Below are 26286 nucleotides of genomic sequence, written 5' to 3'. Positions count from 1 at the left end.
AATTTCCCATTATTTTTATTATCAGTGGTGGTTCTACTAATATATGTTTTTCTATCTCTATAATAGCCTCCCTATTCTTCCTTTTCTTATTCTGCACCCCCTGAACCTCACTTTTCAATTCATGGCAGCCGAAGCACAGCTAAAAGCTTTTTGTAGTGGTGCATAATTTTTTAGTAAACTAGCAAAGACAAGCCTAACCAATTTAGCCATCAGTTTCTGTGAGACTTTTCTTTTTGAGTGAGCTTTGGGATTTCTACATGTGCCTTTTGGAGGGACTAGGCTGCAGGAAACTGCAGAAGAGGAGCCTTCAGCCATGATGGGCTTTGTTCACATACCTTAGTGTGATAGAAGCTGACTTCTGCAACACATGGTCTTTCACTTAGCTGCCTCTCTCCAGCTATAGGAAAGGTCTGATTTGCTGTGTGGGATTTCTGCTGCTTCCATGCTGCTTGGTAATGTTTCCAAACCAACCAGCAGATCCTTGCCTTGGTCGTGGAGCTGGAGCTGGCAGGGATGCTGCAGCTGTCCCTTTGTGCATTACTTCATTGTCACACAGCTCTGCTCTGAGCAAATACGGTGCCTTGAACCTTATCCTCCTGAATTTTGAAGCTCTCTAAACAATCTAGGTTCATCTTTTGGATATAAATGCCTTCCCCGTCTCCCACATGCATTTTGGCTGGGTTAATTGCTTGTAGTTTGGTTTCAAATCAAGTGTGATTAAGGGAAGATTTCTTCAGACTGCCACTTAATCATGTTACCAGACTAGCATAGTAAAAAGTTGTAATATCTGTTGGGGTGAATACCCTGAGCACAGAATTACAGGCCCTTTCCTGCTCATGAGTCATCTTCCCTTGAGACTCTACAGTGATAGCATTACTTCTATTTTAACAGAAAAATCCCTAAGAAGGCGACCAGTTTATTTATCTGAACAAGAGAGGCCGTGTTTCTTGGTTTTTGTTGGCTTTTATTTTATTTTATTTTATTTTTAAACTCCAAACTTTTGTTTGTATCCTTAAGGAAGGCACTGCTTCAGGTGTAGTTTTCATGATGGCTGGGCAGGCTGGGGGGCCATGCTTGGCACATGAGATGTGGTGGCTGCTTCAGGCTGGAGAAACCAAACCAACCAATACCTTTTCTGAGGGAGATCAGATTATATTATATATTGGGGGATTTCAGTAAAGCATGTAATGCCTGCATTTGTTTTATAGTCAGGTTGCTGAGTTTCACTTTTTAACAGGGGCTTGTGCTACAGGAGTGGGCTTTAACAGGGGCTATGCTACAGGCTGAACTGCCTGCTTGAGAAAAAGATCCTCCAGAGCAGCTCACAGCAGGCTCATAACACACATACACACATATCCCCTTTCTGTGTCACCTCCCTCTCTGAACGTGTGGTGCCCAGCGAGTGGAATAACCAAAGCCAGCCCCTGACCACAAGCCTGAGGATGCGGTGTTGTTACCCACTGCTGCCCCAGGGAGGGTTGCAGCAGCCTGGATGGAGTGGCGGGTGTGCTTCCACCTCTTCCCAGACTATTGCAGCGCTTTTTCTTTCCGGGTGAGGTGGCCTGGCCTCTCTGGTTTCCCTTACAGGCTTTGTGGTTGATGTAGGGCCTGCCACAGGAGAGTTTGGACTGAGTAAACCTCATTTTCTTCTCATCACCATCTGAGTGGTGGTGCCCGACTCACTTGTTCCTGTCTGGACTGCTTGCTGCCTGCAGTGCGTGCACACCTGCAGTTTTGTGCAGCTGTCTGACCATTCAGTAATTTGGTCCCTGAAGGTCCCCTCTGGTAGTTGTGGTGCAGTTGTGGCAGACAAGGCAGTGCTGGCAGGTGAGGGTCTGGCAGGAGCTTTTCAGCATGGGGGCAGCAGGGCAAAGAGCAGCGGAGCCTCACTGGAAGCTGGTGCTGAGGTTGGGAAGTAGACTTCTGTCCCCAACCTTCTGCCCCTGCTCTCAGCATTTCAGCTCAAGAGTGAGAGACTTGTGCTGGGATCTGAGCTGTTTGTTTTTAAACTGGAAAGTGAGATGCCATAGCAGCTCTGATTTTTTAAAGTGAAATACCTTTTAATAAATGCTTGCCTGTTCGCAGCCCAGCAGCAAAAACAAACACGTACTGTAGTATTTGGGCTGTTTTATATTTTTTCCAGTCCTATTTTCTTGGCTGTTAATCAAGGTCTCTTTGTCACCTTCCCAGCTAAGGGTAAATGCAGCTGGGGTGTAACATTCGCAAGCATTTGTTGCTTTTATTTATTCTGATGGAGGCAGAAAGGCTTTTCTTCTCAGACAGGTAAATAATTAGCTGGCCGTCCACAGCTTCCTTGCTCAGAGAGCAGGAGTAAGGAGGGGGGGACTGTGACACCCCATTTAATAGATGGACGTGAGCATCTTGTGGCTCTGTTCATTGTTAATTCACTCCTGCAGCACTGCTCAGCTGTGAGGTTTCCAGGCGTGCTTGGCAGCACCGACAACAAAAACATCTGGTCCAAGAATATAGCTCCCTTCTGCTGGCAGCTGCATGAAAATGATTTTGTACATCGTAGCATAGTGCCAAATGCACTTAACTTGTACACTAAAGTGCACAGCCTTTATAGAGCTTTGGCAGTGCAGGGCGATTTTAAATGCTGTGCATAAGTCAGTGTTAATCTACCAAAGAAAATCAAAACCTCAGCAACTGATTTCTTAAAGAACTTGCTTATCACACGTGCCCAGACGTGGCTATACCTTTGTACCTGTCTAACAGCTGTTCCGGTCTGAACACAAAGGAAAAGACTTTCGGTTGCAGCCCTGCTTGTCATCTGTCCTCTGGGAGGCTTTGGCACAGACATGAAGGGAAATTTGCCCCTCTCAGACATCCCTGAATTCCACTCGTCAGCAGCTGCATTTGTTACTGATAGAGGTTGTCTGTCTCCCCTCTTGTTTTAGAAAGGACCTGGCAATTGCTGAAGAAAAAATGTTAACTGTGAATCAAATAGTTTGTGTGTCTGCTGGTAAATTGTAATTTGAGTGATTGGACCTGATAATTACAGACATCATCATCTTGTCAGTCAGTTGTAAATCATTTGCTAATGGATTTCCCATTTTTAAAAGAGCTGGGTTTTTTTGAGCAGAAGTGTATTTTAGAGGTAAAATATAATATCCATATTCCTTCTTGCTTTGAAAAAACCCCTAGGGTTATAAACATGGATCTCATTCATACATGAACAAGCAAGTTGGAGAGGTCTGCTTCAGGAAAGCTGCTCTCAGCATACATATTTCTAGTTATTTATTTTTTATTTATTCCTACAGAGTAGCTTAGCATGGTGTTGTTTTTTCACACCTGAGCAATGGCTGTTACATTGTAGGTTTTGGGAATGAAGAAAAGCAGGGAGAAGCAGAAAACTCGGGTCTAGTCTGGTATCCTCCATCCGGCTGGGTTTACCCTTTGCAGAAGGAGCCCATTCCTTCCCAAGAAGTGGCAGATGGTTTAAGGGCTTGGACAGGTTTCAGTAGATCCGTGCAGGTCTAATGCTGTCGCAGCTACTGACCTGATAGTAGTTTTCTGCTCTGTCACTGTTATTAGGAGCAGTCCTCACCATGACAGAGGGAAGAGAAGGTGGAGATGGTGACAAAGGGAGTAGGAGCAAGCCTCCTCCTCCTAGCTTTTTAAGCAGTCTTTGCATGCAGTGTTGGTGTAAGACACCAAAGAGTATTTTGGAGTATTTTGAAAATTGAATTTGACAAACCTGTAGGGCTTGGTCCGGTCTCCTCTCATCTGCTCATCCCAGCCACCCATGGTCTGTGCAGACAGTGGTTTATTCAGCCTCAAACACATGACAGTGGGCTGGTGTCACAGTTGTTTTTGTGATCCCTTCTGTCCCTCATCAGGTGAGGGGAATGGGCCTTTGAACCTCTTAGGTCCTCCCTGTTGGCACCTGGCATTTTGGATTTGCAGTCCTTTCTCTGAGTAAGGCAGGGAGATAGGCTGTGGATTACTGACAGAAGCTGAACAGTGACTAATACTGGACCAGAGGAGCTAAAGTGTTTAACCTTTAGGCAAAGATTACCTGAAATTAAAACTTGTAAGGACTTGTGCTCTCACACTGTGTCATTCAATCGTGTTTGTAAGACACATGTACAGATTGGACGATTTCTTTTATTCATGGGCAATTTACATATTTTGGCTGCTTCACAAAAGAAACCTGGTGTTGAATAAGTCAGATCATGATCTCACACCAATCTTTGCTTACAAGATTTTTGGAAGCTGTAGCATAGTGCAGAATTTTGAGTTTTCCTTTTGTGGGTGTGAAACAGAGCATAGGTTACTGGCTGCACTAAAAATGGGCATTAAGCGTGGGTATTCCTATATATTCCTAGGCCAGTGTCTTCCCTTCTGTGTTTGTAGATGTGATGACTATCTGTTAGAAATAGTTTTACTTGGCAGGTGTACCTTAGACAAAGGTACACCACTTTAGAAAAGATTTGTTAAATCTATTTCTTCATAGTAGCAGGCTCAGTGACGTGTATGTCACTTTATAGAAGTGGATTGATGGGCTGCAAAGAAAATGCAGTAATTTCGGGTTTGGGGCTTTTCTTAATACTCATTTCCTGGCAAAATGCAGGGCTTTGTTAGTGTTGCAGACAGTTTTAAATATTTGGAAGGAAAAATTGCTGTGCTGGCAGCATTTTAATGAGGACAATTCCCTTAATTAAAGCATTAGAAGACTTGGGGAATGTGGACAGCTGAGGGATTAGCAATATGTTACGAAGTTCTTCTTCCACCTACAAGTTGATCTGGGGTCAGAAGACCAAGACCATAATAGAACTTGTAGTCTTCCAGTAGTTGTTTGCTTGTCTTAACCACTGGTGCTACCTGTGACCAAAGCCTGGATTCATTCTGTCTACTTTTAGGCACACAGTGGTTGTGCTGAAGCCTGGAGTGTAAGTGACCTGGGGATCTGCAATTTAACATGAGGGAAAGGTGCCTGTGAGGGACAAGTCTGTCCACCTGAGGTGATATTTGTCCTGTGGAGGGGTAAAGGTCACTGGTGGGACTGTGTCTCCTGCATGCATGAGGTACTTGCTTCATGGCTGCTCACTGTCAGCAGTTGTGGTGGTACTTGTTTGTGCTGCCCTGTGTTTTGGGTTTGTTTTTGGTGATTTTGTTTGTTTTGTGAGTTTTGTTTGTTTGGGGAAATTTTTTGTTTGTTTTTTTTTTATTTTATTTCTTAATGTGTGATTGATTTTTGAATTACCATTGCCAGTTTGCTCCCTCTGCTTTGCAAATCTGTCTGTGTGCTTTTGTCTTGAATAATGTCCACTGAGCAGCGCCAGGCCCTTCAGAAAAGAAATGGTGGCATATGTAGAATTGCTGAATTTCTCCTGTAAACTATTTCACCAGCCCCATTTCATTTTGATAAAAGATCCTATGTGAAACAGCCCTGAGAAAAGCCTAAGTGGGATTACTTTTCTGTCCTCTCATTTGTTCTGTTCCTGTTTGGGTGCGCATGGTTATAGTTTTTGTGTTTGTTATCCCAAACTGTTGGTGTATTTTGTTTTGTAGCATTTGGGTTTTCTTCAATGTACGAAATGAAAGAAGGGTTGTAAATAAATTCCTCTTCCCTGTTTATCTGCAAGACTTGTAGGTCAGTGTGGGTGTGAGGCTGTATATTGAACAAATCTGTCCTGTAAGGAAATTAGTGTCTTTGTGTAATTATAGGTTTTCACTATGTATGTTCTAGAAGAACATTAGTGTTATGCCAGAACTGCTATTTTTAATGTATATTAGTTTCTTGGCTTATATTTCTGCTAATACAATGCCTGTGTGGCATTTGGTGCATAGGAAATCTGCTTTCAGTCATTTCAAGCTTTTGTTTCCTCTCTTCTCTCAGCCATTTGCCTTCTGCCTCCCTCTAAGTTTAAAGCTTAGTCTCAAGCCAGAACTTCAGTTTCTTGTTGAATCTCTCCAGCTGCATGAAACCTGCAGGACTCGGGGGCCTTTTATATCTTCCAGGTCCAAGCTGCAGCCGGGCAGCATCTGGACTGCACATGTGGGGAGGGACTCATGTGTTGGTTCCTTTGGGAAGGAGATGGGCCCTCCAGGTGGGAGCAGTGGAGCTGCATACTGCCCAGGGCAGAGCAGGGTCCAGGCAGTGGGCAAATGCCTTACTTGTCTCTGTCACCCCCTTAGATCCTGCTTTCCTTGGCATCAAGTGCATGCCAAGATTGGAAGTAGAAAAGGGGTGCAACATTTTGGCATTGTGCATTAGCTTGTTTTCTCTCCAGCATCTCCTCTAAATATCTGAGCCTGGAGCTTTGCATAAGGGAGTTTATTTTCTTTCACACACAGGCTTAATTTTAATAGCTGCTAGGAAGGGCTTGTTCTGATCACAAGAAACCTGAGACTGCATGTGGAAATTGTATAGCAACAGGCATTTTTAGTGTAAAGAATAGTAATGAAAGTAGGGGACTAGGCTTTCTCTCTTTTATGAGAGCTCTGAAGATGTCAGTATAAGGCTAGCTTGTTGTGTAACTTGTAAGTGCTTTAGGCTTGATGAGGATGGACAGTTGAATTGTATAGCTGGGACAAACATGCAATCTGAGCAGGAAACTCTTTTAAGTAATCATGACTAGGATAAAGGAATTAGACTTGGAAATAGTTGAAGGGATTTGCCCTTAGGAGGTTTCTCTCTTGGTTGTCTTTGGAAAAGTCTGTGGCATCCCGGGATTTTACTGAGGGAGGTCATCAGTGGTGTGGTTTCTGTGCCTTCTGAGCGGCTCATTCAGTGACCAGTGAAGGCACCGGAGGCACATCAGGCAAGAAAGGAAATATTGTTGTTGAAGTGACTGGCAGAGGAGGTGCTTTAGGGGGGAGACAACAGACAAGTATTGTCTTCACGTGGTTTTTGGCTCCTTCCTGCCTGCACGTGATTCCATCTCCCGCGCCTGCACAATGCTGCTACACAGGCTCCTTGGGGAGTTCTGGGACCCTGCTTAGGAGCTAGTCCTTTCTCTTGCCTTTTTGTCCCACTAATTTAACTGTTGCTTTATGGCTGCAGCCTCAGCGATGGCACTGTCATATACAGCTTGGCTCATTTGCTTTCTTGTTTCAAACAGTGCCTTTAGCATGCAGTAGAGAGGGTGTTGTGCCAAGGGGAGACAAAGCAGCTTCTGTGGTGTGTTTGTGTTTGGAAGTGTGTCTCACCTGCTTGGTGAAATGTTGCCACTGAAGGTAACTGAATGTGGTCATAAGGACAGCACTGTTCTGCCAGCCAGTCCTCACAAAAGTAAGGGGTTTTTGACCCTTGAAAAAGCTTCACAGCCTTCTTCTGCTATGACTGTGCCTGAGCAGCATTGCTGCTTTCCTGTTCCTGAGCATGGCTCTGTGCCGGCAGCAGCAGCAGCTCGCAGGCTGGTGGGCAGCTCACAGTGATAGTGTGCCTGGTTTCCGGAAAGCTCACAAATGGTAAAGCCTGTGAAGGCCTTTCTCTGCATGGGCTGTGCATATATGTGGATGAGGGGCAGAGGCTGAGGCACTCTCCCAGCAGTAGTGGGGGATGCTCACCACCCATGCCACTGCTTGTTGGATGGCCAGTGCTCCATCAGTGTCACTTGAGTGTGTGGCATGATGCATGCCTTTCTTAAGAGCATACAGCCTGAAGGCCTGTGTTTGGGAAGGACTTGAAGGATAGTACAGAGAAATTAACCTGCTGATGTCAAGGTGGGAAGAGTATGTGACTAAGGGGTCTGTGAAAATGAGACCTTGCATGTGAAGTGAAACAGGCACAGAGAATGCTGAGAGTGAGAAGGTAACACAGGAGAGATGGGAAATAAACTTATATGAGGTCTTTAGCTTGAGGGTAACAAAGCTCAAAGGCTAGTAAAAGGCTCTCAAGAAGGATGGGGTGTAATAAGAAAGTTAAGATTTAGGAGGGATTGTATAAGGACTCATTAAATGTTTATTGCACCTCTTGATTAAGGTCTTTTATTTAAAACAGTTTAGACTTTCCCTCCCAAGAAGCCTGTGTTTGGTATTTTTTCTTACAGACTATTTTATGTTGTATTCCCAATTCCAACACTTCGTTGTGGTGTTGGAGAGGATCACATTTTTCCACGTTGCACTTTCTGCAATGCAAGCTGCTCTGCTTTATACAAACTTCCTACCTTGGCAGTCACTGGCAGGGACTTACCCACTCAGTGTATCCTTTCTCTTGTGGTTTGGCTCCTCCTGAAATTACAACCTCCTTCCCAGCTCAGAGGCAGCACCACAGCTCCCAGTTCAAGTACTGTGCTGTATGCAATACTGCCCCAACTTTCCTTGCCAAAACATCTCCCTCATGTGTGAGAACTTTATTAACGAGTGTATATATTATGGATTCCAGCAGCAGAAAAGGTCATCTATTGTGCTAGGCTCTATTCAGACTTTCTCTGTCCTGGACAGATTCTGCTCCAAATGGATGCTGGCCAGGTCTGGGGTGCAAAGAGGAGGGAGGTTGTGACACCCAAGCAAACAAAGTTTGCAAAAGTTGGTGTTGTGATTTGATTTATCCAGGAAGATTTTTGTTTGCAGTTTTGGTGTCTTTTAGGACTTTTTTTTAAAATGTGAGTTGGAAGGCAGAAATTAAAAGTGAGAGGAAGCAGAAAATAAACTGAGTTTCTTTTGGACTTCTGTTTTTCTTCAACTAGCATGTCAGGGGCAGATGGTAAAAGAAAGGGCAAGTTATTATCATTTTGATGCCTTTGAAGGCAAACTAGTTTCCTCTCCACCACTCTGGAGATACATGGGTTAGCAGTGGCTTTTCACTCCCAGTGCTGGGCTGAGGTTGCTGCTTGCCTCTCTACAGAGATCCCAACTCTGCCGTGATCTCAAGATTCCCAAATTCCAGGAGCTCCCGCTGGAGTTTGTGATCCGTAGGAACTCAGCTTACACTGAAACCCCAGGCAGAGTATTGCCAGCTGCCATTCTCCAGGCAGGACAGCTCCATGGGTACAGACAGGCAAAGCTTTGTGAGCAGTACTGGGAAAGCAAAGGAAAGGAGATTTGAAGGCTTCCCTCACTCAGTCCCATTTTGCTGGTGTTTGACTTTCCGCTGTTTGGTAGCGATATTAATTCTTAAAACCCTTGGTTGTAGCTTAAAATGACTGGATGCATTTGTGCGGGGAGCGCTGAGATTTGTTACTGTCTCATTTCTTAAATCAAAAAGCGAAGTTACTGAAGGGACCAATTTGTATTCTGCTTCACACTGATTTAGGGGAGCATATAAATCATCTGGTAGGGTAAGTGAACTTGCTCTCTCCTTTATCACAGAACATTGTCTTGCTTTATCGTTGCTGGGCTGTGTTTTCTCATTTGCGTTTGCCCTCATCTTATTACTAGGGTAAATAAAACCTTTGGAAATAGTCCCCAGTTTCTCCTCCTTGAGCTGGCAGAATAAATATCCAGCCAAGGCAGGGGTCAGACAGATCTTCCAGGTGAGGGAGTTTGGATGGAAAGTCACCACTTACGTGCCCTGGGACATGCCTTTGCTCTACCTTTGGGAGGTTTGGTTTGTTTTTTTTTAATTTTAAAATTCAGCTCCTAAAATAATTTACAGTGTTATTTCCCCCTTACTCCTCCAGATGTGTTTCTCAGAGACAGTTTCTGATAGGGGTTTCATACCCATTTTAGTGCTGGAACAGGTCAGGACTGTTGTACTTGGTCTCCCGAGGCATGTAGACAATGATGTTTAGGGACAGACTTGAAGAGATTTTTCTTTTCCTTTTGTTATGTCCTCCCTGATTCAGACATATCTAGAGCTTAGTTATCTTATTTTCCATACCTCAAAAAAATGTCCAGCAAAATGTTTCTGAATTCCTTCTAAAATTTGCATAAATAAGCAGTATTTTCTTTCAGTAATGATGATTGAAAGGAAATAAGGTGGTGTGTTACCTTTGGAAAACAGCTGATAATCTTCTTACATGGATTTGCACTGGTAGCATTTTTTGACTGTGGGTTTCTCCAGTCGCAACCATGGTCAGATAACTTAAATCTTCATCACTTAAATCTTCTCAATTTTGTAAATGCTGAAGTAATAAAAACAACAAGTCATTGATTTGCCATCTGCATGCAGAAAAACCCACAGTGATGTTTAGTGTGCAATGATGAATGGAAGAACAAGGGATGTGGAGCTTTGTGGTGGAGCAATAAGGAAGCTGATCAGGTGCTGCTGGGCAGGCTGAGAGGTAGTAACACACCTGGGTTTATTTTTAGTGTGCTAATTCAAATGGTTAAAAATTATCTGAATGTACATAGGTGGATTTCTGTGTGGGAGTCATATGCAGGTTTTAATCTTACAGGCAAGATTATTTTAGTAAAAGAGTGCTGCAGTTAGAAACCCCTAGGGATGCTGGCACGTCCATTTAGTCTCTGAAGGGAAACACATGAAAAGAGAGGGGAAAGCTGCTCCAAGCTTGATTTAACCATGTGAGTCTTGCAAAAGTATAGCTTACTGCAAAAATTACTGCTAATCAGACATGCTGTCACAAATAGACAGCGAATGTATAAGTATAAAACACTTCCACCAGCTCCATCAGAGAGAAGACAAAGAGAGTTTCAATGGGAGTTTGTATTCACAGATAATGGCTTAAAGTGGTAATTGATGCCAGCTGCATAAAATCACTAGGAAGGGCTCACCAGCTGCCTCTCTCCTTCAAGAAAAAAGGATGTACTTTTGTATTACTTTATGAGAATGACAGTCTCTTGCCTCAATCAGTTTTAATTTTCTGCTTTTGTGATACCCTTGCCTCTGCAAATGGAGGGACTGTTGGTTTTGGTGCAGTGCATGTGCTGTCTGGAGGAGGTGACAGACCTTCCATTTCTGAGGCTGGCTGACATGTCCAAATCCCAGGACGGCTGCCAGAACACCTTGGTCTCCTCAGGAGGATCCCTGCTGCAGGCTGCAGTGTACCCTCCCTGAGGCACGTGTGTCTGTAAGGAGATCTGTGAGGAAATGGCCTTATCCGGTGAGATTTTTGGGTGGGATTTATCTCGCCCTGATGCAAGACATCTGCAAGATTGGTGTCTGGATCTTGGCTAATGACCTCACCCTCCTTTTGTAGTTAGTTGGGAGAAGTAAACACTGGTAGGGTGCACATTGTTTGGCCTCTTTCAGATGTCCACATTGGGATGAAATGACCTCTATCCTGAAAAAAAAAAAATGCTCCTGGTTCTGGAACAGAACAGTTTTGGTCTGGCCAACTTATTTTTTTGAATTTCCTTTTTTTTAAGTCATCCACCAATTGCTGTACTACACTGGTGCTTCAGCCTTTACTGTGCTGATTAATTCCCATAATAGTTCCTGTCGCCACAAAGTCTTCAGGACTTATTGCCAGGGAGTTATCGATCCACACTAAGTAAGTGGAGTCTCCTAAAGCCTGGCAAAAATTACTGAATTATTATTGTAGACTGGATTTTGTTCTGGATTGAACTGTAGGTGAGGTGCTGTTTATGTTGTGGACAAGTGCTTGAAGGTGGCTGAAATATGAATATAGGACCATTGTTAGCTGTTGTTCAGGGAGATAGATATTTGGGGGAGATATTGCTGCAGGGAGATACTGCTGCAGGCCTTTGAGCAGGTGCTGCGGCACAGACAGTGGAGAGCCGAAAGAGCAGTACCTGTCTACAGTCTGTGGGCTCTGTGTGTGCCTTTTTTGTTGTTTGTTCTTCAGGATATTTTACTGGCGGGAGGAGGGGATCTTTATTATTTTATTTTTCAGAAATAGATCCTGTTTAAGTATTGCCATTTTGGCTGCTGTTATAATAAATAAACACAAACAACCTTTAGGACATCCTGCCCATTGTATTGTAAAAGCTATTGTGTTCATGTGCTGAGGGTAGGAAGTAATTTTTTATCTAAAAAGTCTGTTCAAAATAGCAGATTATTCCAATTATACATATTAATCTATCAGCAATTAAGTCCCAAAGCATCAAGTTTAACAATGCTCCAATATATTTTTTTTTCCTAAATGCACAGTTCAAAGGTTTGGTGTAATATAAGTGTGAATTCCTGCTCTCTTTTTTTTTTTTTCTTTTTCCATATAGTCTAAGTAAATAAAAAATCATTCAACAGCAAGGACAACAGAAGCAGCTGAGGAAGCTTTTGGCTCAAAAAGCTTTTCTGACAACGCTTTCTCCCAGGGCTGCTGTTCACTGGGAACTTTGATTTACAAGATTCTTTTACTGTATTGTTCAGTGTTCTAGAAATACAGTATTTTACTTCAAAGATGCATCCTGAGAAGATATGAGAATAGTTTATCCCTGGTGCATTTTGGGAATTCTGTCATAATAATTTAGGAGTGCAGTTGCATCCCACTATTAGAGTATTTGAAATAGTTGTTAGGTTTGTAGCAGAGAGTGGCTGTGTGTACCAGTGTGTATAAACAGTTAACATGTAGCTAGTATTAACATCTGCGTATGTCATGAATAGGATATTTGATTGCTAGCATGGTTCAAATTGCAAGGAAGTTTAAGGCTTAAAATTTTATCATATAATCAGCTTTGACATCACAGGATAATCAGAATATACGCTACTGTTCTCATCAGCCAGCAGCCCTAGGGAGAAGTTGTTTTGGGTTCTTCCTGGAATCAATTTAAGGTAGACATTTTTCTGCTTGGATATCTACGGATATAAAATTGTGGAGCAGAAAGGGATATCCATCTGCCTTTTAATTTATTGCCTTGATAGGTGCTTGAAGAAGACTCCTGCTGTGTAGGTATGGGAAGAGAGAGTTGGAGGTGGGTTGGTATCTGCTCCTTCTGTATCTGCTGGCTGCCTGCTCAGACACCACTTCAAAGTGTGTGTGGATCCTTCCATGCAACATGTCCTACTGTCCCTTCAAAAGCAGGTTGTGGGTATTTTAAGGAGTGGTTTCATTATGTTACTCATTTCAGCTCTTTGGAGGGATGACCTCCCTTCACCTGAGCTGCTCTTTGCTTGGAGCGGGGGGAGCCAGGGGAAATCCTTCCTCTGCCTTTGTGTCTCAGCATCCTGTTTACTGCCTGGGCTTCTGGCCCGTTCTTCCTGATGCACTTGCTCTTCCTCCACAGAGGCAGATGGAGGAGGAGAAGGAAGCTTGTGCACGAGGCAAATGCCTTTTTCTTGCAGTAAGGGGAATTCCTGATCTCCACCTCTGTTTTCCTGTGGCAGTCCCATGCTGGCACCAAGATGGGAGCCTACTTTGGCAGCTGGTTTCACAAAGCTGCTGTCTGGCATTTAAATAGAACTGGTTGAAATTTCCAAAATTAATGGAGAAAAAATGAGGAAGATGGAAATAATACTTCTCTATCATAAATTCCCAGCCTGCTAGCTATGGATTTGCTTAAGGTATTACAAGCATAGGGTTTTTGAAACAGATTATGTTCTATCACTGGGTGAAATCCATTGCATCTTTTATCTGGATTTTTGCGCTACTGAAAACTTGGAAAAGACTTGTTTTAGGCCATCTTAATAGACAGGGTATTGATGGCATGAACATCAGAGGAGTTTACTGAACAGGATGATGGTATTAATTGAAGTTTAGAAAAAATATACTTGTATGAACGTCAAGAATAAATCAATAATGTATGTGGTATATTAAATATATGGGGGTTTGTTTTTTGCTTTTTTTTCCAAAGGATGAAGAAGAAGAAATCAAACTGGAGATTAATATGCTAAAGAAATATTCTCATCATAGAAATATTGCAACTTATTATGGTGCTTTCATTAAGAAAAGTCCTCCAGGACATGATGACCAACTGTGGGTAAGCAGATGTTTTTCAAACATGTTCCTAAGTCCTTCCCTATTGGATATAGATTGATGATGAGAGAAAATAGCACTTTATGGAAAGACACACTAAAGGAGTTTGGTGCTTGCCTGAACTGCTAGATAAGTGAATCACAGAGGCTAATCACACATCCTTAAAGGGATGTCTGAACCAAGATTTGTTATAAGCAGTGGATTTGTTCTTTAAGCAATTTTTTTCCCCATTTCCCAGATGGATAGTAACATGTTTCATAGGAACAAGACAGCTGAGCTGAGCAGTAAGAATATGTGACTGTAAAAAGAATGCTGCACTTGAGATTGTACCCGTTACATTTTTCATCCCACCTCATCTACACCCTCTAGAGGACTGAAGTTTGGGGCTGAAATGGTAGGGTGCATGTTCTTCCATAAATAAATGGAAGTTAAGGGATAAGAAGTGTTGCAGTGATGTGATCAGTTTGATTCCTTCAGCCTTGGATGTGCTCTTACTGCTAATGCATTTTGCATAGCTGAGCAAATCCAGATTTCCAGCATTAAATTTCAGTCATTAAATCAGTCCTTGAAAATGTGGTAACTAATGTGAGACATATTCCATATATGTCTGACACACACTGAAGACATTTGGTTGAATCCATTTTCTAGGGGGAGATGTAAAATATATTCTGTGCTTCACATGAGCTTCTCAAATCAATGCTTTAACCTGATTATTTTGCTTTGCTGAACAGCTGAGATCTGTGTTTGATGTTGGCTGTACACTGATACTTGTTTTGCAGCTTGTTATGGAGTTTTGTGGAGCCGGCTCTATCACAGACCTTGTGAAGAACACAAAAGGGAATACCCTGAAAGAAGACTGGATAGCGTATATCTCCAGAGAGATTCTCCGGGTAAGGAAAATAGTCTGCCCCACACAGAAACAGTCTTACAGAGAGATGTAGCCTAGCTTGAGGTTCTGCAAGAAGCTGTTTCTGATCAATCCCATTAGCCATGTCATCACTTGGAGAGTGCGTAGGAGCAGATAGATGTCTGCTCCACATCATTTAACTTGGTGTGAGTTGTACTGGATTGTAGCAGAAGTCTTGCAGAAAATTGCAATTTCTAGTCATGAGAAGCCAGTAGAGAAGCCAGTGACCTTACCTACTGCAGAAGCTGTGAAACAGTGTCCAGAAGACCTGAGGCTTGAAACAATGTTGTAGCACAATAGTACAAAATGGGCTTTCCTAAATATGCTTGCAGCTGCTTTTTTCTCCTTCTAATCAAGTCCATGGAGGAAGAGCTATTGGTTCAGGCCAGCAGTCAGGACTTCTGTGCTGTGATGTGCTCTCATCTTGTGTTGTCCCTGCAGTCTGTGTAGAGCAAGCAGCTCTGTCACGTGTGTCTGTGCCCTGTGTGGTGCTCACAGGCGACACTGCAGAAGTTTTTCAGGAAGAGGGCTGCAGCTTACCAGTTGCTCTAAAATTACAGCTTTAACCAATTACTTTTAATATTTAATTTCCAGTTGATACAGTTTAAGTGCTTTTTGAATTGGCATTTGTTTTGCTTCACTAAGTAAATCTGGGATGGTTTTCCTCGTGCTTCTTTGTAAAACAAATTGCCTCCTACCCATACCCCTACACAGTATGTTTGTTCAATTGCTTAATCATAAATGAAGTTCTGAAGGGCTTTATGTTAAAGGAAATGAGCACTGGCTCTTGCATAAATCAATGCTGCTGCTGTCTGTGTTACACATTTGCTCTGCCTTGGCAATTTTTAAGATGAGGATGGAGGGAGACAACACAGTTCTGGTCTCATGCTCTAATTTCAAATGCTAGAGGGAAGTCCAGCTGCTGGTGCTTGACTGTCACACTCTAAGTTCTTTAAAAAGTTGTATTTCAAAACAAATGGGTAACCTGCTTTAATATGAGGAAAACTAACTTTTGCTGGATTGTCTTATCCTTGATTTGAGAGACATGTGGGTTTGGAGGTATTCCATGCTATGTTGCATTCATCCTAGATCCTCCTTAGATAAAGCAGTCAAACACTTGCTGAGAAAAGGAAAAAATTATTTCCCTCAGAAGAGAATTAGGGAAAACTATTTTCTCATTCCAGCGAGAGATTTGCAAAAGGAGCGTTAATTACTGAACATCCAGGAACTGGAATATCTGGAAAAAAGGAATGTTAAACTTATGTTGCAATGACATATTTCAAACCCTGATTTAGCACAGAGTTTGTCAGAGGTGGACAAGAGAGGTCATGTAACACAAAGTTAAAATGAGCTAAAGTGCCAGAGATTTGTGTAGGTGGAGACACAGGTGAAGGTTGACCCAGTGGGTCCTTGTGTGGTTGGGAAGGTCTGCGGACTGCAGCGAAGTGGAGATGTGCCCCTCTGTCTCCTCCCAGCCCTTTGCAATCCCAGGTGTGTTTTTTTCAGTTAGCTTTAATGTTACTCTGGAGAGAACAGACAATTATCTCTCTGGCTGGGTCGGAGTAGCAGAAGACTTTTAAAAATAGCCTGTGTGAAGCTGTGGAAAAGCCTTCATTCCTATGAAAAATAAGACCGCATTTAGCATTAGCAGTCAGTGAAGGGTCTCAGGGACATCAGCCGTTCTCATGATGTGTGGAAGAGAAGCTGTGGCTGGTGTTTTTTTGTCACACTCATTAACTGTTTTAAAAAAGGAAAACAGCCCAATGGTTATGTAGGCAAACTGGTAAATGATCAGTTAATGAAGAACATGTGTTAAGAAATGCTATTCTACAGCAACCCCTACTCTCTTAACCTCTTGCAGCTGTAAAAGTTCTATTTCTTTATTTTTTACAAAACATTAAAAGACTGAGGGCAACACGAACAGGCAAGATGATCCCACTGGAGACTACAATTTTCCAAGCAGAAAAGTGAGGAGAGCCCAAAATACAGGCAGTTGCTAAGAGGGTTGCCTGTTGTTCTCCCAATTACATTAGAGAGTAAAATGCAACATATGTCTTTCTCAGCCCTCCCTCCACATGGCTAATGCTTTGGGGCATGTATCCAGGTGCTGTCTCAACAAAAAGCACCGTATGCCAGGAGGTTTTGTTTCCTTTGGAAAGTATAACACTTAGGCTTTTTTAAAATTTTTTTTCCCTTTGCATTTTTTTCCTGAGGTAGAATTATCTGGCTTCATGTTTATGGAGGCTAGAGAAGAGAACTGCAGTTTTGCAGTAGAGCATGTCTTTTTCATCTGTCCCCCCCACTCCTTCTTGGGGGTGCAGATGTACATGTGGATGCTGCCTCCTTTCCCCTTCCACTCCCCTTCCCAGCTAAATTCTGTGTGACCCTGTGCACGTCAGAAGTCAGTGGCGTACACTGACACTGATGTCATTTAAAATGTAATTGCACAGAGACTTTATGGGAGCTGAACTTTCTTCACAGGACAGCTGGGAGGTGTTTGCACAGTGCAGATGTTGGGCTGTATTTAGGTACTGTGTGTGCGTGATCTGAGGCCTGTGTCTCCATCACCAAAAGCTGTCTGGGTGGCGTGCTGTAGGCCCCATTGCACCAGCTGCAAGAGGTTGAGGTGCAGTGCTGTGACCTTTGGGGCTGCTGGGTATGGGTAGTCTGGTGCTGTGCCAAGAGCCTCACTCTGAACACGTTCTCCTTTCCCTCTTCTCCTTAATGCAGGGGTTGGCACATCTTCATGCCCATCATGTGATTCACAGGGATATCAAAGGGCAAAATGTGTTGTTAACAGAGAATGCAGAAGTGAAACTTGGTAAGTAGGTACACATGTCCACTTCCTCAGTTTTTCAGCCTTTGGTTTTGTGATGTTCCCAAATTAATTTCATCCTTTAAGAGCCCTGCAACGTTTTATGGCATGAGTACTCTTGTCAGTGGTTCCATGTGGATTGACAGCCTGCGTGTATTTCCTCCTGCTTGGAGAGGATGGAGCACAGGTTGTTGTTGAATTTGATTAGAAGATGTTGATTTTCATGCCAGAATCAGTGCAGGGATCATTTTGGTTCCCCCAGTGAGCTATGTGTAACTTGAGTCTGTTCTGATTCACTTTATTCTGGACTTGGGAAGTGACAGGAATCTCTCTTGTGTTTGGCTTTAATTAAAATAGCACCTGCTGTTCAGGTTCTGGACACAAAAATATGATCTGGACAGCACTCTCAAGGGAGCTGTGGCATTGAATTCAAAACACAGTTCCAGCTCTGGCATGCCTGCTGAAAATCGTGCTCATCCCTGGCCTCTTCTCTCCTGCCAAGTGGACATACTCTTTTTTTATTTCCTCTCTAATTTGTCTCTTTCAGTTAGTGCACATGTCAACCTTCTGTGTTTGTATCACGCTACACTCGCCACCTTTTTTTCGTTAAATATAGAGCCATGCTGAAGCCCTCCCACCCAGCCCACATCCCTTCTGGTTTGCATTACACCTTCCTACAGCATGAGGAATGGGAAGTTGTCCTGGCTGCTGGAGGAGGAAGCTCCTGGGAGAGCTTTCCTTCGCTTGGTCCAAAATGGAGCACAGTAGCTTCCAAACCATGGCTTCCAATGAACTTGTCACCAGTTTCAGTGTCACTCATATGGTGGATGCAGTGAAGCTGACTCAGCTTTCTTAGGGCAGATACAGTTACTGGTATAGAAAGACATGTAGCACTGTGGTCATGAGCGGGGCAAAATGAAAGGCAGAAAACACCTTTGTAATGAAATTGCTTTGTAAAGAAATAGGCATCTCTTTCGCAGCCTGTGTGCACTCAAAGTTAGCACTTTCTGAATAAGCCTCATATTTTGCTCTCATTGGTGTTTCTGATCTATGCATTAAAGCAGAGAGCAGCTCGCTGAACAACAGATTATCTTTGCTGTCCAATTTTAGAGCAGAAAAAGTGGTGCGCTGAAAGGGACGTGTTTATGCAAGCAATTTTCCCATCACACGAGAGGTACCTTTGGGAAGTGGCTGTTTTTGTATAGGCAAAGGTGCTTGGCTTCACCGTGTGGGAAGAGAATAAACAGCCCTTTCTCAGCCTCCCAGGCAGTACTTCTCCAGCTGTGCTTTCCCTTCTGTGCAGGCAGACCAGCGAGGAGTACAGGAGAGGTGATTGAAAGCTGCTGTGTCCCTTGATACTTGTGCCCAAGCACACTGTCTGTGAACCATGAGGGCTCACTTGCCTCGGGATTAATCATCTTATTTCTCTTCAGCGTGACCCTCCCACGTGGGACATCTACAGGGCTTTATTTTCAAATCACTTTGCAAAAGTAATCATTGCGTTATTTTTCCCCTCTTAATTCATTTTACTCTTTTCCCACCCACAGTGGATTTTGGTGTGAGCGCTCAGCTAGACAGGACAGTTGGCAGGAGAAACACTTTTATTGGGACTCCATACTGGATGGCTCCAGAAGTTATAGCCTGTGATGAGAATCCGGATGCTACGTATGATTACAGAGTAAGAGTCCTGTTCAAAGAAAAAACCCAAAACATACATTTGCAATATAAATGTCCATGAACTATGGCAGTTTTTGAGACTTCTTATGCTTTGTAGGAGTAATAACTATTTTGTGTAGTTACATTCTTGTTACCAAAGTACAAGGTAAGGAGACTTTCAAATTGTGACCTTCAACAGTTTCTGCTGCTTGTATTATTGTGGCTTTGAGATGTAAATACAGGACTTCAGGGTCCTGTAGCTGCTCAGGGAAGGCAAAAAAGAGTTTACCTGGAAATGCTTGTGTTTTTGATTCGTATAATGGTTGTACTTTTAAAATTGTGTTACACTATGGCCCAGTTATTGTGGTAACCCAGAACAATACATTTTAGGTGTTGCCTTAAATAGAACCACTGTCTGGAGAGCCAGTGAAGTACAGAAGGAGCTCTTAAAGCTACCTCTGATTTCAGGATACATATACATGATTTTTTTTTTATAAAAATTTATCCATCACAACATTTCTTAACAAAGATCATTCTTTACATAGCTTGCTGCAAACCAAGGACTTAATTACTGCAAAACCATAATTGGCTTGATGGTATTTGCACTACCCTTAAGATTATTAGGTATATGTATTTAAAGCTAAATATATCTAGTGAAAGCATACTGTAATCTTGAAAGTTCCTCTCAGCTGACTTTAATGAAAGTTCAAGGAAAGAAAAAATGCAAAAATGCGCTTTTAAAGAAATCTTTACATAGACTAATGCTTTGTTCCAACTTTAACCAAAGGCAACAGGCTATCAGAAGGCCAGAGATTAAGGCCTTCAAATGAATTATAGAGCTGAATATCAGTGATATAATTTTGCTGAGACTGATAGTGTTAGCTATCAGTATGTGTGTGTCTAAATCTTTTTAAAACAACCAGATTATTTGAATTTGTGTTTTTGTACATTTTGACTAAGATTGATCAGATTGATCCTATTTCTCTTGATTTAATTGCTTTTTACATTCAGCATCTCATTGTACTAAAGCTAATGTTTTATATCTTTCCAGATAGAGTTGTTGTTAGTAAGGAAGGTTCACTATTAAATGATTTAATAAAGCAGAAAAACTCCCTGCAGTATTTGTTAATGCAGTAGTGATGTGAAAAATAACTCCTCTGGCCTCTGAAAACACCTGTTTATTGTTCCTGGTGGAGCCTGTAGGGTGGTCACTCACAAAAAATTAATGTGTGAAAGATTCTGTAAGATCATGAGGATGTGCAATTTAGCTTAAATGGCTGCATTTGACTAAGAGAAAAGTGTCTTGCTGGGTCTGAAAATATGATCTTTAGAAATGCTTCTCTGCTTGTAGTGCATGAAGAGCTTATTTGCTCATTAGTTTTGAGTAATTTTTAAAAAACCACAATTATGACCAGAAATGAAGACTGTTTTGCTCAAGAACAGCTCTCTTTCACAGCAGTCACTTCCAGTATTCTGCCCATTAAGCTGTGTCAGTCTCCGAAGTTGGTTCCTTGCCAGGATTCCTCCATCTCTTCCCTGTGTTTGATCTTCCTGGCTCTTGTTTGGTCTTTCCTGAGTCAGAGGTGCTGGCCAGAGCTGGTACCTTGAAAGGCTGCCACTGAAGGACTCTTGTTCTGTAGTGTTTTAAGCAAAGCTAAGATGTTAGGGGAGGAATGTTGGCTTTGGCTGTAAGTAATGCCTGTGGTAAAGGCAGAGGTGTAAGTTTTGGGAACCTCTGCCTTTTCAGTGGTCTAGGTGACTAATTTACCTCTCCTTTCAGTGGGCCTGTATTTTCCTTTTGTTATTGCTTGTTTGTTTATGTACCTGAAGAACCCTTTTTTGTAGTTTTTGACAAGTCTGGCCACTTCAAATTTGAACTGAGCTGTTGCTTTTATAACTGCATCTCTACACACCCTGGGAATGCCCTTGTTCAGTCTTTTGTTGACAGGGGAATATTGAAAATTCTCCTGTTTCATAGGCTTAGATTCCTGGCAAATGTATTTCCCATTGTCATAATGTGAATATATTTTTATGTGCTATTGGAAAGGGTTGTTTGCTCACTCAGTAAGAATATGTGCATGTGTTTCTGTATTTACATATGTATTATGTGAAAAGTAGGATTTTATTATACAGTTACAAGATAAAAGAGGCTTATATTATTTAAATAGCCATGGAATTTGGTTTCAGCCTCACCTACAGGGCCTCTCTAAATAGTACTCTCTTACTATGCGAATGGGTAAATCCACCCACTAACATATGGTGTCTGTCTTTTTCTGCAGAGTGACCTTTGGTCATGCGGCATCACGGCCATAGAGATGGCAGAAGGAGCTCCCCGTAAGTGATACCTGTGCTTCTCCAGTGGGCTCCTAAAGGCTGAAACATATAGTTGGGCCATGCTGCTTGTAATCTAAGCCTAGCTTTGAGGTTTCTGAAAGTATCCCCATGTTATTTCTGTTCTCTTTGGTTTTGCCTGCTCTATAAATATAAAATCCCATAAATAGCAATGCTTTTGATAAAGATAGGGTTGTGTTTAAACACTACAGTGCAGACTGCAGTAATTTAATTTCTATAGCGGGAATATTTGGAAGCTAATCGAGTGTCTGACTTCCTTCCTGTGGGTAGTATATTGTGTTCTGGAGTTGTGTCCCACTTGGTCTATGGACTGGCCTGAAATACCAAAACCTCAGCTGGGGAGAGGGTCAGTGGGGTCTTGAGGAAACAGATCTTAATGAAAAAAGCATTTGTAGCAACTATTTCTGTGTTGGCTTTCTGTTGGTCTGGATAATGCTAACATTGCTTCTCCTTTTGTTTCCACTCATCAGTGGGTGGTGTTAATCTTCCTTAGCGGTGACATGGCTTAAACTGTAAATCCTTCCTCAGGACAAAGCACTGAACTTAGGTGTTCTCAAGCAGGGATCATTATCAGTTAGTTTGGATTTGAGAGGAATACTTGGAAACCAAAATGCCCAACTGTTTAATAGGTTCTTTTCTTTCACATAGTTCTTTCAGAATATAAAGGCAAACAGGAGATGCGTGAGGAGGACAGAAATCTTTGAAAAGAAGTTAGGCATGGTGTTTTGACTTTTAATGATAATTTTTATGGGCGTCCTTATTGATCTTGCAAATATACTTATCCTCACCCTCAGCTGGAGCTCTGTATTTAAAAAATAAGAGCCTAAGGTACCTAAGAGCAAGTTAATTTTTTTTGCACATAAAAATCTACCACGACAGCACAGCTCAGCTTGAAATGTCTTTGAAATAATCATGTTGAAATAAAGTACTGATATTTCCCAGCTAAAAATTGGTCATTTAGTTGTAGCTGCTGCCTGATTTTGTTGTTGTTCTTATTGACTTTAATGTAAGATTTAAAAATCAAATCACAATGGTCTCAAAACGGTCATGCATTGATTCATGTTTTAGGAGGCCTGATAGTTTTGGGTTGTTTCCTTTTTGCTTCCTAACTGTACGTTTGCATGTAGGTCCAAGTGAGAGCTGCTCCCAGGACACTTCAGCCAGCACTTTTATTTATTAAGTGAACTACCTCCTTTTTGCCATATCTTTTTGTTCAGCACATTGGGTTGCCTGTATGGCTTGCAATTAAAAGCAGTGTCTGTGGGCTTTGTAAGCCAATTATAGAATTGGATGAGAATATTTTGTTCATTTCTAAACCAAAGCAGAGCTTGGCCCCTCTTTGAGTAAAAGCACAAGAGTGGCATTTAAAGAAGTAAGCAAAGATCCTCCCTAAGTGCTGAACAGCTCTTGTCCTCTGGTACGTGGGCTCTACCTCCTCCTCCAGTGGCAGCTGAAGAGTCCATCTCTGTCTGGTGGTCTGCAGGAATCCATAGGCATCCAAGGGGCTTCTTTGCCAAGATTGTGGCCCCTTATTTTTGAAGCCAGAATTCTCTACACATCAGTCTGTTTGTCCAGAATTTCTGTTGCGTGGTAAATGTCACCTCCTCCTGCAGTGATTGCTCAGGCTGAGACTGAGGGTGTAAGAGATCAAACATAGGAAGACGGTTAAAACATTGCTCCTAGAGATCTTTCTTGGGCTGCCTCTCTCCCTGCTCCCTTGTTTCCCTGTGTTGGCTCTGCCATGTTGCTTTGCTATGGAACAGGAGGAGAAGCTGTCCAGCATTGATCCTGGTCTCCCACTAAATGTTCACTGAAGAAAACAGGACTTCTTTGGACAGAGGTTATGAATTTCAGTTCTGCCAGCAATCCTTTCGTGTGATACAGACCCTCTCATGCTTCAAACCTGTCATGCCTTGAACTAAAGAAAATACCCAGGTCTAGAGAGTAAAAATGAAGCACCCTCCATAATGGGAGAGAAGGGCAGGTAGAAGGAAGATTGTATGAAACTGTAACTCTCATTGTTCCCTTCCACCATCATCATCTCTCAATATTTTATTAACTGGAAAGTAAGTCAGATGACCTGGGGCTGGAGGAGGGCCGTGCTCAGATGTTCCCATCTTGATTGATTCTGGAGGTTGATCCATGCTTCGCTCTCTTTCTCTTTTTGGGCTGCCAGTGGCACATTGAGCTATGGAATTGTCGTCATTTTGGGCTAATTTCATGTAGCTGTGTTGTTGTTTGCACCTGCTCCATGGATGTTTGGGATGGCGGGAGTGGTTGTGGCATTGACAGCAACTAAAACTGTCTGTATGTCTCTGTTTGGTTTTGTTTTCTTCTCTTCAGCTCTTTGTGACATGCACCCCATGAGGGCACTCTTTCTGATACCCAGGAACCCTCCCCCACGGTTAAAATCCAAGAAATGGTATGTACTAATTGTATCTTGCTTGTAGCCTCGTGTAGCATGAAGTTTTCTCCTATCACATACAGTTTTGTTACCCCTTCTACAGAATTGAAAAGCAATTTAAGTTAGCAAAAAATCTCTGTTATCTTTTGTGCCTCTGAATCAAAGCATGAAATAAAATTTGTGCATTATTTAGTTCTGCTTGTCTCAGAGAAATTCCATCTCAAATTGTTTGAAAATAAATACCAAGGTTTTATTTTTGACAGAGCAGCATCTGTATTAAGGTGACAAATGGATCCATATTTTAAAATGTAACTCCTGCAGCACTCTTAATATGCAGTATGTTTTCTCAGATGTGTCATAACACAGAAACAGAACAGTACTATGGTGTTCTAGTTGCTAAATAGAAAGGAGCTATTAAAACTAATGAAGGCTTTTACTATAATTATTGTAAACGGTTGGAATTGAGTGCCTGCTTCTTGCCAGCTGAGAAGAATCCATTAGTATCAGAGGATTTCCTCCCAGTTACTGGTTACAACTGGCATATATGGAAAAAAACTGCTCCCTAGAAAGAGGTTTCTTTTAGATTGAATGTGATCATGGGATGCTGTGATCCTGTCAAAATAATGAAGTGATTTGACTGTGTATTCAACATCAACATAGTATAAACTTGGCTTGCTTTCTGGGCTTGGTCTTTTTGGTCTGGATTGACTCATTTATGCATTTGTATGCTGTCAAGGCATCGCTCTCTCTTACTTGCCTTCTGCATATATTAAGGGAATAGAGATGCATATATGCCATTTACATTAGCTCTTCGTTAACCTTTTAATGCGAAATAATAACATTCAAGGTGTAAGGAATAAAAAAATCTGAACAACCAAGTTATGTTTGATTCAGCTTTCTTTTACTACAGTAGGGAAGTGAACTGATGGATGGAGATAATTGTTTTTATTCTTAACCATGTAGTGAGGATGTTTGCTCTCCAAGCACTGGAGCAGGTTGAGAGCACCCACCAATTAAAAACTAGCTTTGGTCAAAGGCAGTGCTGCTGTCACTCAGCTGTTTTGATAGTGTGCTTGGTGGCAGGTTAAGAGAAGATAGGCCAAATGATGACAAAATTGTAGAATCATCATAGAATGGCTTGGGTTGGAAGGGATCTTAAAGATATCTAGTTCCAAACCCTGCCATGGACAGGAATGCCATCCACTAGTTCAGGTAGTTTAGAAACCCATCCAACCTGGCCTCGAATGCTTCCAGGGATGGGGCATCCCCAGCCTCTCTGGGCAACCTGTTCCAGTTCTTTATTGCAGTTTTGAGTATTTCCACTATTGGATTTTGGCAGGTGTTTTGTTTGGTGATTACTTTCTGGAGAGATCCTGTTTCAGGAGTACAAATGAAGTGCAGTTTTCGGAAGGTAGTGCTGCAGCTTAGCTAACTCACATTCCCTGTCACTTTATGCTGTGTGCAGGAGGGGTTTAGTTTAGTTCATGCCCTTAAATTGTGTCAGGAGAATTTAAGCCAAAGTGCCTATGTTGAACAGGCAACACTGACCAGCATCCACCTGTTGTTCTATAAAATTTTTTTCTGTGTGTGAATGACTCTTAAGGTAAAAAATAAAATAATCCTAAATTCTGGCAGATCTAACTGTGAGCCCAGGTGCCTGCAAAAGCAGTGTGGTGCTGCTTGTGTCAGGAGAAAGGCAGGCACAGTTCTCCTGACTTCAGATATGGGTGTCTGCAGCATGGGTAGGTGGATGCACACCAGAGCTGCCCTGCATCTGCTCCAAGGAGGCTGGACTCTATCCAGCTCTGATCCAGAAGCAGCCAGGCTGGGTTTACAAGATTTGCCTCACTCACACATCCTGAGTTTCAGAGCAATTATGCCTCTGAAAGAGGGCACGTTACCATGAGGCTGCACCTGAGTGCTCCAAGTATGTTCATGTCACCCTGTGTCCCTCCAGCCCAGTGCTCAGCTGGAACACACTCAGATCTGTTTAGGAGGTACACTTGCAGGCAGCACTTGTGCTGTCCTCTGGGACATGGTGCTCTTTGAGGAACTGAATTTGAGGAGTAACAGAAAAAATGCTTCAGCTGAATTTTAATGCACATCTTTTGCTTTGTTTTGTTTTTTCCTTCCTGCTTTCTCAGGTCAAAAAAGTTTTTCAGCTTTATAGAAGGTTGTCTAGTGAAGAATTACATGCAGCGACCTTCTACAGAGCAACTGTTGAAACATCCCTTTATACGTGACCAGCCAAATGAAAGGCAAGTCCGAATCCAGCTTAAGGACCATATAGACAGGACCAGGAAGAAGAGAGGAGAGAAAGGTATGCAGCTTCTAAAAATCAAGTCTTTGCAACTTGTCAAAAATGCCTATTTTTGTCCTGCTTTACATTTTAAATATCCACCCCAAG

The 26286-nt window shown here is 42.3% G+C and overlaps 1 protein-coding gene across 12 annotated transcripts in view; it reads left to right on the top strand.

Moving 5' to 3' along the window:
• Positions 1–26286, top strand: part of MAP4K4 (mitogen-activated protein kinase kinase kinase kinase 4) — a 159796-nt gene that overhangs the window by 90346 nt on the left and 43164 nt on the right. For all 12 annotated transcript variants that reach the window (XM_083854857.1, XM_083854862.1, XM_083854858.1 and 9 more), the window contains 7 exons: positions 13624–13749; positions 14525–14635; positions 17383–17473; positions 19015–19145; positions 21403–21457; positions 23819–23897; positions 26024–26199. In XM_083854857.1, the coding sequence (XP_083710983.1) occupies positions 13624–13749; positions 14525–14635; positions 17383–17473; positions 19015–19145; positions 21403–21457; positions 23819–23897; positions 26024–26199 (769 nt within the window). The remainder of the gene's footprint in view (positions 1–13623; positions 13750–14524; positions 14636–17382; positions 17474–19014; positions 19146–21402; positions 21458–23818; positions 23898–26023; positions 26200–26286) is intronic.

The sequence above is a fragment of the Zosterops lateralis genome, assembly GCF_965231275.1.
Source record: "Zosterops lateralis genome assembly, chromosome: 2".
In the NCBI taxonomy this organism is placed as follows: Eukaryota; Metazoa; Chordata; class Aves; order Passeriformes; family Zosteropidae; genus Zosterops; species Zosterops lateralis.
The sequence above is the reverse complement of the archived record's forward strand: the minus strand, read 5'-3'. Positions and strand labels throughout refer to the sequence as shown.